Source organism: Pezoporus wallicus, unplaced genomic scaffold, assembly GCF_028554395.1.
Source record: "Pezoporus wallicus isolate ANWC-B61680 ecotype Strahan unplaced genomic scaffold, APGP_CSIRO_Pwel_v1 contig_11175, whole genome shotgun sequence".
Lineage (NCBI taxonomy): Eukaryota > Metazoa > Chordata > Aves > Psittaciformes > Psittacidae > Pezoporus > Pezoporus wallicus.
In genome coordinates this window covers 100,585-112,659 of record NW_026641536.1, presented here as the reverse complement: position 1 = coordinate 112,659, position 12,075 = coordinate 100,585, and the positions used below count along the sequence as shown (strand labels likewise).

At 38.9% G+C, this 12,075-nt stretch overlaps 1 protein-coding gene across 8 annotated transcripts in view; it reads right to left on the bottom strand.

The window, feature by feature from the left end:
- Positions 1 to 7,669, bottom strand: part of VPS13D (vacuolar protein sorting 13 homolog D) — a 102,020-nt gene extending 94,351 nt beyond the window's left edge. For 5 of the 8 annotated variants that reach the window (XR_008974193.1, XM_057424191.1, XM_057424193.1 and 2 more), the window contains exons 1-9: positions 7,480 to 7,669; positions 6,519 to 6,596; positions 6,089 to 6,279; positions 4,380 to 4,496; positions 4,054 to 4,158; positions 3,548 to 3,718; positions 2,481 to 2,581; positions 1,713 to 1,881; positions 238 to 330 (exon numbers count right to left, since the gene is read on the bottom strand). Coding sequence is in view for 6 of the 8 variants with exons in the window: in XM_057424191.1 (XP_057280174.1) it covers positions 238 to 330; positions 1,713 to 1,881; positions 2,481 to 2,581; positions 3,548 to 3,718; positions 4,054 to 4,158; positions 4,380 to 4,496; positions 6,089 to 6,279; positions 6,519 to 6,596; positions 7,480 to 7,576 (1,122 nt within the window). In the remaining 2 variants the exon portion in view is untranslated. Of the gene's footprint in view, positions 1 to 237; positions 331 to 1,712; positions 1,882 to 2,480; positions 2,582 to 3,547; positions 3,719 to 4,053; positions 4,159 to 4,379; positions 4,497 to 5,673; positions 5,794 to 6,088; positions 6,280 to 6,518; positions 6,597 to 7,479 lie in introns of those variants that run through there. The other 3 variants (XM_057424198.1, XM_057424195.1, XM_057424196.1) reach the window with 3 other exon arrangements.
- Positions 7,670 to 12,075: the final 4,406 nt, after the last annotated feature.

Here is a 12,075-nt window from a genome sequence, read left to right as displayed (position 1 = left end):
AAGTCATTTGACAACCTGATCTAGTTGAAGATGTACCTGCTCACTGCTGGGGGGCTGGACTAGATGAGCTCTCAATGTCCCTTCCAACCCAAACTATTCTATGATTCTATGAGTAATGACATACTTCTAAATGAAAGCAAACACATACTAATACTCTCTAGCAGAAAAGAACACAAAATCTCAGAATAATTCTCATAAAGATTCCAAATATTACCCTGTATGCAGAATGTTCCTCACCTCAGCTAAGTCATGAATTTTATCATGAACTATCTCATATAGTATCTTCAACTCTTCGTAAGTTTGCTCATCTTCAATACGATTCATTTCTGCCTGAAAAAGACAAAAATGGTAAAGTAAGTGAACTAAAAGAATACAGCACCTTACACACAAACATGTAAAACATCTCTGCACTGTGTTAGATTCACTGAAAAACCTTAACATGTCATGTATGGTATTATCTAAGGGCCTCAGCACATGAAGAAACAAACAGAAGTCACAAGGGCAACCATAACACTGATATTCCCTGTGTTACAAATAGTTTATTTGCCTTGTAAAATAAAAGTGTTAAAATAAAGTATTTGTATAAATTCCTTGCCCAACTATATCCTTCTCTCATACATCAGAAGCAAAGTTGGCAGCACAAAATTTAAGCCATGGAAAATAACCTGACTTAACAGAATGCCTAGCATAGCCAGGTGCAAAAAAAGCTTCTGTCTTGAGTAAAGAAGGCAGAGAAAATGCATAAATCAGGACAATGTAGTATTCATACTCAGGTACTCAGATGTGTTGTCCTCTTTGTACTGATTAAGAAGTTCTTTGTAGAAGCTTATGATTCACCCATGTCTAAAAAAAACGTATTATGGAACAAGAAAGCAAAAGACATTTTTCCAGTCCAGTGGCATTGCCCCTGTTACATTTCACAGCTCCGTTGCAGACAACACAAGCTATAGGAAGTCTCCTGCTTTGGCAAGTAGTAGAAAATTTCCAGTACACTGACCAACTCCTACAGTTCGTGTCTAAACAGCACAAGTAAAGATTACATAAAAGTACCAACAGAATCGCACCCGTACTTGAGACAGTACGGGTACATGTTGCCCTGAGCTGTTTTAACTAAAAAGTACTAATACACCTAAGGATAAAAAGCAGCTAATTATAGGTCATGGGCTTTTCTTGTTCTGAAGTAGGGCACAGGTTCAGTACTAGGGGCACTTTACCTCTACATCCTCCATCCTAAAATCAACTGTGGAAAACAAAAAAACCCCAACAAAGCACCCCTAAATACACTGCCAACTAGCCACAATTTCTTCCATATTATCTACCCAGCCATATGGGTGACCTGACACACTTCAGATGTGTAAATACTTTTTGAGTCTATAGAGAACACGAGTTAAGAAAGCATGTCACAGACTGGCATGAGCATTCTGTGACAGTTAATGTTATTTTTGGTGAAAACCAGTGACAGCTCAAAAAAAAAAAAAGACAGCTTTTTGCATAGCAAAACAAAACCACAAAAATCAACACCTCCCACAAGCCCAGGTTTCACGCAATAAAAACTCAGTTGTAGTTAAAGCACAGTCTCTTCAGTGAAAATGGCCTGCAGTAAAACTAAAGATGTGTCTAAACTAGAACAGACCTAAAATTTGAGAAGATGAAACAAATCAAATCAAAGATGATTAATCAACACTGTAGAAAACTCACTCAAATCCAAATACCTGCTCTGCAGCAGACAGTGGTTCCCCCTTCAACTTGGTGTAATACAGGTCTGTGTAAGACACTGCATCTTGGGCCCGATGTAATACAAACTCCCAGGTGGAACGCTGCCTCTGCTCCCTGATCTCCGACAGATTAGCATTCAAAGCAAAGATCCACCATTCTTGGCAGCTGAAATATTTCCAAAAAAACACATGCATATCAAACTGGTGATAGGTCCAGGAGAGGTTCAGTGATAAAAACAGAGAGCAAGTGGCCAGGAAAAGCAGCAGCATTAGAGACAGCATATGTGGGCCAATTCTGCCAGTTGTGGAGAAAGTCCTCTACATAGTCGCCACCAATCCAGTGGGATTTAGTATAGCTGTCATGGATCAGACATAGACAACAAAAGGTTGAATTACATAGACCTCTAGCCTGAACTGATACTATCATGCTTATTTATCGATAAAAGAATCTTAAGAGAAGCTCTGCACAAAGAAAAACTTCAGAACATCATAATGTGTGCTTTGGGGTACTTCATTGGGGTACTCCAACTTCATTTCAGTTCTTAGAAGCTGTGACAGGATTTAAAGCTCGGGTAAGAATAATTATATTTTAAGTTTGAATTACATCTGAATATTTAAAACTGATTCATGAGGTGTGGAAACAAAACATGAAAATTGGAACTCTAGTATATGATTATTATCTGCCTTTTTATACTTGTCTTTATTGAGGCTCCCTAGCATAGTTTATAATATCATATTAACACTACCACATTTAGATATACTTACTTCTGTGTTACTGGAACCTTTGGTCTCCACTTCCTGAATTTAAGCTGTCGCTCCTTTCTAGCCAGTTCCTTTAGAAATCCCATGATCTGCTGGTACTGCATCTTTTAGTAAAACAGCACACAGATCAATTAGGCAATACTGGAGTGTTTTCCAAAGCAAAGGAAAAGAAAAGACAAAACCTCAAGCATAGGTTTGGTTTATCTGCATCAATGACCTGTAGGTGGCTTCAGAATTAAGGTTGATGTTAATTACAATTCATAATTTGGTTCTCTAGTATCACATATCTTCTCCCAGTAGCTAGTAGCTAATGTGTGACATTCAATTTACAAGTTTCTTTATTTACATACACAGAGAATGAAATCTCCTTCCATGTCAGATTATCAACCTAACATCAGCCACTATTGTATATTCTATAGACTAAAAACCCCCAAATACTTCCCTCCTATTACTATAATGAACAAACAAGAATGTAAGGCTTTTTGCAATAATCGGTTGCCGTGAGATAATTCTGAATGCTTGGGCTTAATACAAACAACTTCTTTGTTATTTGTTCATGTCCCTTTCAGTTGCCTCTAAAACTAAATCTTTAAGAAAATACTAATCTTAAATTACAGTAATTGGTATTTAAGCTGTTCCAAACACTACCTCAGTTTTATAATCCCTACAGGTATTTCACTGTCAGAATCAGTACTTGTTTTCTAAGAGATAACTAATACATGATGGCATTTTTCCAGCAGAATCTTCAGAAGCACGGACATACAGACAACAGCTGGAGCATGTAGGAAGGTAAAAAATACACTTTGTGTCAAACCAATTTGAATTTGTAGACATTGCGGTAACCAAAACATGAAGGACTACCTTCTTTAATCGGTCATTTTGCTAGAAACTGACATAGAGCAGTGTGCAACACAGCATACAGACACCCAAGAAATCTTGAGACCAACTAATCTGGACACTCAAAGCAGCCTAACACAGTTAATAGGACAGAGTTCACAATGGCCTCATTTACCCTGCTTCTCAACAGTCTCTTTCAAATACTGAAAATTAAACGAACAGTTGGTATTTACCTGTGAAAGCTTCAAGGGTATAGTCTCAAGCTGAATGTCACACTCAAGCCGTGGAGTCTGGCGTGATCTTAAAGGATCCTTAGAACAATTTCTCTTAAGAAGAGCAGAAGTGCATACAGGTTCCATGATGTAATTATGATCATGACTTTCCATGCTTTTATCCATTGCTTCCTGTGGGTTACAAGCAAATTTATTCTCTAAGAAATGAGTGTAGAATACCTACTAAAATGTATTGGTTTCATGAACTAGAATACACTTTATTAGGATGCCAGTGCATTAAAAAACTTCCTAAATATGTTTTCTCTTCAAAGGTAAAACAAGGTATTTCAAGCACAGCCTTTGTGAGTTGCACATGCATTCTATCATCATAGCATGGAACTATAAACTCCTTTTGCTCTTAAAAGCACCAGATCCAACAAATTCTAAGTCAATTAGGTCTGAAAAATAGGAAGGAGACTAACAAAAATTACAATCCCTTTTTCATACGCAAAATCTCCCTCTTGTACCTGTAGCTGGCCAGGAGGCAGGTCTCCAAGTAAAGTGCAGTTGGTATCCCCATAAATACTGAAGTCAGCAACATCCAACTGTTTTTTACGCATCAGCTTCTCTACCTGAAGAAGAAAAGCAGAATAAAGTCAAGATCACACACCATGTGCCATGTAGTTTTTATTTTTACATATTCAATGAACAATATGAAATGCCCAGAATCAATTTCTTACAATAACCAGAAGATTATTAAAATTCCCTATGTTTTACTAAATATTTACCAGCACCCATAAAATACAGCACCACATCTTAGCTGCCATGAGTTCATACATAAACTTATACTCACTGGTTCAAATACTGCATTTTGCATGGATACTTTTTTGATGCATATGCCAAATGCAAATGGCTGCAAAGGGTTTGTGACACCATCTTCAAACCTCAAGTGGACATCCTGAATTTTTAACTAAACAGAAAAAGACCCCATTAGAGACAACTACCTACATCATTAGAGCAGACAGCAGTACCATTCATTAATACCACAGCAATTCAATTTCTGCAATTCTACAACAAATTTCTGGTGTTTAGACCTCACAGAAATCCTATTTCTCACTTCTGTTTGGTACTTTCTCGTTCTACCTTCTCCTCAGCTACCAGTAGTCCCTACCCTTCTCTCAAAAAAACACCTAGCCACTTTCACAAGGCACTGTACTTTATTTTGCTATGCTATTATTCTCCCATCTTAGAGGCAAATTTGAATTACATCTGTAATTCAATGTGTAATTAACAACTGAAGACTAAAATCATGTACTAGAATCATCAACACTGGCCAGAATTACAAACTATTAACAATACCAGGTAACCCAAACTGATTTTACATTAGTAAAACCAATGCCTCTAGTGAGTTGAAATGCAACCAAATAATATAGTGAGTCTATCTGCATGTAAGAAGACAGAAAGGACAATCCTTTCATGGTGGCAGACAACCTTTAACAACTAATATTTAGACAGCTTCCAGTTCTTAAACACAAATGATTAATGATGTAAATGTTGCTAAAAATGTCATTACCTACATAAGGACTTCCACTAGAAAAAGCAATAGAGCATAACAGCCATACTTTCAAGTCATTTTGAAACTTAGAAGATACATGGCAGATTTTTATTAGTAGTAGAAAAATAATAATTAAAGAACTGGAGAGACAACTCGCAGCGAAATAATCCAAATCATGGACCAGCTAAGAGATTTGTTTCCTTACAAATTATCTTTTTATCAAAACACTTCATGCTCCTCTGCTTCATAAACAATTCAACTATTTCAGTGCGTTTATAAACCAAAGAATTAAAATGTGAGCAAAAGCCATCAAATTTCATGCAAAATCGATATCTACCTACTGTTACAAAACAAAAAAAAAAAGAAAAAGTTTATGTTTGTCCCCTTGGTAAAAGCAGGAATGGAGGGCATTTCCTTTCCAGAAGTCCCAATCAGGACCAGCTTAAGACTGAAGTTATGAAGGTTCAATCTGAAAAGGGACTGTCCTCTGCCAAATACCTGCCTTTCTCCTCTAAGGACTACACAATGTAAAGCACAGTGGGCACAGATAATTCTTAACAAGTGGGAAAAGGTCTACAATGCAAAAGCTTACTTCAATGTTTTCTACAATTCTTGTGACTACAGATGCAGTAACTGAGTACCAGTATGATTCCCCTTTCTGTTGTTCTTTCTGAAACAGAAAATAGGGATAAAGCATTAACCAACACTGTAACAACTGTCAGGAAACAATACACATTGTTACACCAAAATTACTGGGAACAGGGAGAAAATAAAAACCCCGCAGTGTGAGTATTTCCAACATAGGTGGGACACGTGGCATGACAGAGGTGGGGCAGAAACTGCATCATGTTAGCATGTATGAATCAAATTCTAACTTAGCTTCCTATGCATTTGTTCTCCTAGAAACTTGTTATGAATTTCTTAGGAACTCCTAGGAACTTGTTAGGAGACTTAAATGCAATCCATCTACCACAGCAGTTCTTCATCATGAAAGACGTGTGACTCACTTTCCATTTTTCCTCAAGTGCTAGGAGAAGGGCTTTTTTGCGTTCTCTCTCTTGCAACTTCTCCTTTTCCTCATCAAAATCTTCTTTTTTTTCTGGTGCACCAATTAAGTGTAGTTTTGAGATAGATATTACCCATGGATCCACATGTGGACGATAAAAAGGTATCTGCAGTGTTATTTTCCCAATGAAACCTAGATATACAGAACAGAGATGCTATCAGATTCCTGTGTAAATGTACTTCATCACCCTTGCAAAACCTGAAAAAAAAAAGTGGTGCAAGAAACAAGCAAACTAAAATAGAATTGGATAACCTAAAAATCAGGCTACCTCATTTGTTCAAGCTTCTGATTCACAGGTAAATGTTCTTCTAAATTATGCAATACTGCCTGTTTATAAATGTTTGTCCTGCACACATAAGCAAAATACCAACCTGCCTTTACTTCAAATGGTAATTCCAGTTCCTTCAAGGCATCTTTCTTTAGTGGCAAGTTTTCCAATTCAACAGCACCTACACAAAGCAGAAAAATATATTTATATTAGAGATGGTCAACTTGAACATTCTAAGCCTAAAATGATTGTTTTAAAGAAAAAAAATAATCACCCAATAGGATGGGAACAACCAACCTGCCACTTCAAGTTATGCTACAATTCCAATGATTATTCAATAATACCACTTGTTAATTTTCCAATGTCATGTGCTGAAACTATTCGATGAGGCCATCTAGAAGCCATCTTCTGCAAGGTTTTAGATCTGCACTTTATTGTAACCAAGGAAAAACCTCCTCACTGTCTGTTCAGGAGAGATACTTAAAAGAATTTTCTCAATACTCCAAAAAGCATGCCCAGAAAAGAACATTTTGAAGTGTTACATTCTCTCCAGAAATAGCAGATAACAGCAGCAAAATGTAAATTAAAAAGCGCTGATTTGAGGACTTCGTAAAAGTACAAGACTTGTGAACATAACGTGCCAAACCAGAAGTCTTCATTACTAACTTAACTACTAGCGCCAAAATGGAAGAGGTAAGACTATGGAATAGTGCCACATTCCCTCAAAAGGAAAATTACTGAACAGTATTAAGAAAAATGACATTCAAATATTATATAAATTACACATGCTGATAAAATATGCTAAGCATACTTTTGAATGTTTTTTATAAATTTGCTTAATAATGTTGATAAAAAGCAACAGAGAGGCACACAAGAGATCTGACTGATCATGTAAAGTGCTAGCACAAAACTCTATGCGAAAAGGATTTATATAAATGTTAAACACAGTATTAGATGATTGTTTCTATTCCACCTTCCAGTTATTACAAAAACACAATTTAAAAAAAAAAAAATTAGACCAAACACAATATGCAAGTACTACAGAAAATACTCCAAAGCCTCACCCTTCAGAAGAGCAACTGAAAGCTGGTCTGTGTTCAGGTTGTTGACATATTTGCCCAAATAGGTGTTGAGGACCCAGGCTACCAATCCTTCCAACATGACTGTCCTAGAGGAGGGCAACTAATGTTTTTCTGTCATTTTCTGTATTTCTGTTCCATAGTCTCACTCTGAAAGAAAAAACATGAAGAAAATGACTGCCTGAAACACACACTCTCAGCAGAGTTCACATACTACTATCACTGTAATTTTTACTGTAATTGATCTAAAAAGCAATAAAAACACTAAGCTTGATTTCCACCATAAAAAAAAAATACTTTATGCTATGCCCTTTAAGTCTCAAATCAGAGTTTCATATAGATCTTTGACAACTACAGACCACTTCATTTGCAAATTAAGTTTTCATCCTTCAAATCTTTTCATCCTTTTTCTAATCAGAACACATTTTGTTGCAATAACCAACAAGGCCAATCTACAGTCCTCTTCAAGAAAAGGTAAGACTAAAATTCCACATTCATCTGAAGTAATTTTGCACTGGCCTCCTTGACTTCTGTTGCCAGCATTTTCTTCAAGTTGCCAGCATTGTGGTTTTGGAAGCCTGGTCTAAAGTAACAGCCCAGCCTTTGACTGGATTTTTGTAGAATTCTTACATGATATCTGTGAAACAACTCACCCTCCCTAAACTTTTTCTTTTTTTTTTTTTTTCAGGAAGGCTGTCAGTGTAGGAAGTAATCAGATCGAAATCCCATAAATAGCTCATCAACAATTACTCTTAACAGGTTTTCAAAGTGACAGCACAGATTACTGCATCAAGGAAGGACAAGAAAGCACATGAGAGAAGCAATACTGGTCATACATGTAAACATTTCCCTTCATGCTCTTCTACTATTAGCTTCCACAAGGGCAGGATCAAGCATGTTATTACAGTAAAGAAAAAAGCACACGGGCCATATCTTGTAGTCAGGATGCAGTAAGTGTATCAGTCCCATATTTAGAAAAGTCCAATTACACTTAAGTCCCTAAACCAGCGTACGTAACATTGAGTTCTACAGAACAAAAAAGTAAGTTATGTATGGCACTTACATCTCATGGCAGAAGAAAACAACAACTTCTAGAGTTACATTTTACATTTTATATTAAGATTCAAGGGTTTTACGTAACAATGGTTGCTTGATTTTTGGCAGCCCCTTTTAAGCCTTTGTTTCTTTAAAAAAAAAGTGAGTGGAAATAATTAATTAATATAGTTAAATAAAATTACCAGAATTAAGCAAATAATTAAAGGCTTTATCTAAAGACTCAAAAGTGAAACTATTCTGTCACAGAATCATAGAATAGTTAGGGTTGGAAAGGACCTTAAGATCATCTAGTTCCAACCCCCCTGCCATGGGCAAGGACACCTCACACTAAACCATGCCTCCCAAGGCTCTGTCCAACCTGGCTCTGAATACTGCCAGGGATGGAGCATTTACAATTTCCTTGGGCAACCCATTCCAGTGCCTCACCAACCCTCACAGTAAAGAACTTCCTCCTTATATCCAATCTAAACTTCCCCTGTTTAAGTTTTAACCCGTTACCCCTTGTCCTGTCACTACAGTCCCTAATGAAGAGTCCCTCTGCAGCATCCTTGCAGCCCCCTTCAGATACTGGAAGCTGCTATGAGGTCTCCATGCAGCCTTCTCTTCTGCAAGATGAACTGCCCCAACTTTCTCAGCCTATCTTCATACAGGAAGTGCTCCAGCCCCCTGATCACCCTCAAGGCCTCCTCTGGACTTGTTCCAACAGTTCCATGTCCTTTTTATGTTGAGGACACCAGAACTGTACACAATACTCCAAGTGAAGTCATGCAGAGAGAAAGACAAACATCAAAACCACAGAGAAGTTACATTTGAAAAAGATGTATCTTCATGTTAAGCAAGTGTAACATTTTTGTTCTTGCAAAATTTCAAAATTTTTTTTGCAAGTTTTCAAAAAGAATAGTATTATTCCACATGATAAAGACCGAGCATTTGTACATGTGAGCCACCACTCTACACCATGGGATTTTACTCTAATGAAACTGACAAGAAAGCTGAAGTTCAAACAAAAGCAACTACAGCTATCCTTGTCATTGTCACCCTTAACAAAATAAGTTAAAAAAGCAAGTCCTCTACAAGTGTTAGGAGGCAAATCAGAGGCAACATCTTGAAGAAACAGAAGGGTAGGTTAACATCCCTGTGACTGAAAACCTCTGCTGCATGAACAAGTCCATGCCTCAAGTCATCATAAGAACCGTAAATAAAGTAGATCTAGATCATCCCCTTAACCTAAACTTGCGGAACATACGTAACTACTCGGGAATCTTTCAACTGTCTTAAGGCTTTTACACGTGTAACTTTCTAGTCCACTGCTATACAAGTGGAAAACAAAACACTTTCTACAGCAGAGCTTTTTATTTCCTTGGCATACATAGCACAAAAGGCACAGTGACCACTTATCAGGATGAGACTCAAAGTCCAACCCAGGACCTCGCTCACAGCTGGCTCATCTTCTCTGAAAAAGAAGATGCAATTTTTCCAACAGTGAGGAAGAGGAGGCCCTGAAGGAGCGGGGCCGGAGCTGCTCGGCAAAGAACGATCACGATGGGCAGGGGCTGCCTGTCAGGGCAAAGCGAGGGGGGATTTTCCTCAGGGCCCCTCACAAAACAGGGTGGGAAGGAGCCTTCAGGACCCGGCCCTTTCTCTCTCAACACAAGCAAACCCCCCGCGTGTCGGAAAAGACTTGTTGGCACGCACCCCGGGTCGCAGGCGAAGCGAAAGGTCACCTTGCCCGGGGAGGTGGGAATGAGCCCTGAGAGAACCGCGGAGTGGCCGGCGGCAAACTGGCTGCGACAGGAGTGGGGGAGCCTCAGGGGCGACTGAGAGGCTCCGGCCCGGCACGGGGGCAGCACGCAGCGGAGAACGGGACCGACGCCGACCGCGACCGCAGCCCCAGCCCCGAGCAGATGGGGTGAAGCACTGCCACGGCGGTGCCCACTGGCGCCGAGGTGGAGGAGCCGTGCTGGTTGCTGGTGATTGCGGCAGCCGGTGGTGTCCGTGCGCAGGCTTCAGCGGGTCAGCCTTCTTGCGATGAGGGTGTCGCATGATCAGACACAGTCGTTGGGCAAGGAGCAGCTTAACCTGTGCAGAAGAGCCCGTTCTAGAATACAATCATAGAATCAGAAGGGTTGGACCTTTAAGACCATCGATTGCAACCTTTGCCCAGCACTGCCAATGTCACCGCTAACCCATGGCACTGAGGCCTTGTCTACGCCGTGTGTGAACACTTGCAGGGACGGTGACTGCAGCCCTGCCCTGGGCACCCTGTTCCAATGCCTGAGCACCCTCGGGAAGGAATTGTTCCTCAGCTCCATCTAAACCTCCTCTGGCACGGCTTGAGGCTGTTTCTTCTTGTCCTTGTTACCTGGGAGAAGAAACCAACTCCCACCTCACTACAACCTCTTTAATGAAGACATCAGAAAAGTTAAAGGCAAATGTAATTACAAAAATGCAGCCTTTTTATAAGCAGATGCACATTTTTCCTATTTTGACATAAAACTTGGATTTTCCTTCTGTAACACAGCTCTAAAATTTGGAAAACCCAGTAAATTAAGTGCTGTAACAGAATCCTCCTTTTAAACGTTTTTAAAATACTTTCCACTGCTCCTTCATTGTGGTCCTAATATTGGAAGATGACATGAGAATACTCAGCACAGTGCAAGAGGCTCAAAAGTGCTGTATAAAACTTGGTTCTTGCCTAAATCCTTCAGTTTTGTAATAGTTTCAGTGTGTACATTTGCAAAGTCTTTTCTAAATATTCCCTTCAAGTTCAGTATACAGTTGTAAAAGGTTTCTTCACAGTAGAATTAAAGACCTGTTTGCCAGTTCTCAGTTCCAGCAGTAATACTAATAAACCTTGTAGCTGTTGTGGAAGTTTAACATTTGTATTTTGAAAACCTGCATCTCTTCTGTAGCTGTAGAATAAATGCTATTCTGAAATGCCCCTTTTCAGTCTAAGGCCTCAGCAATAACTACTGCATTTAGTTCCTCTCGAGGTAGACTAGTTTAGTTGGAAGGGAAGTACAGTGATCATCTAGTCCAACAGTAGGGTTTATGGCATAAAAAAGTTATGCCCACTCTATGACTTCACTCCAAAGTAATTCAGACATTGCAAGCCAAGTTGCAAATTCTGGTTGAATACAGACGCCACAATTGTTGGGTAGGTCACAGCTGTAATATATAATTACGGGAATTGGGATCCTGAAAATTGACTTCCAAAACCAAAAGACTCCCACTTGATTCAAGGAGAACCTTAATAATTTTGTGTAAGAGGCAGTTAGATCTTCAGCATCATGCAAGAAGAGAAGAACAAGATTTTCTGGTTCCGAGGTTTGAGTCAATCTCACTTCTTACAGATGATGCTATGCCATCATCATGAGTTCTTTTCCTGAGGTCAATGGGCATGAGCTATCTGGCATACGTATTCACATAGATCTTCTCTAATATTCACTGGAACACAGGGAAAAAATATTTTGGGTTTATGGTGTCATGGGTTAAACCCAGGACAATGGTTAACCTCAAAAATGA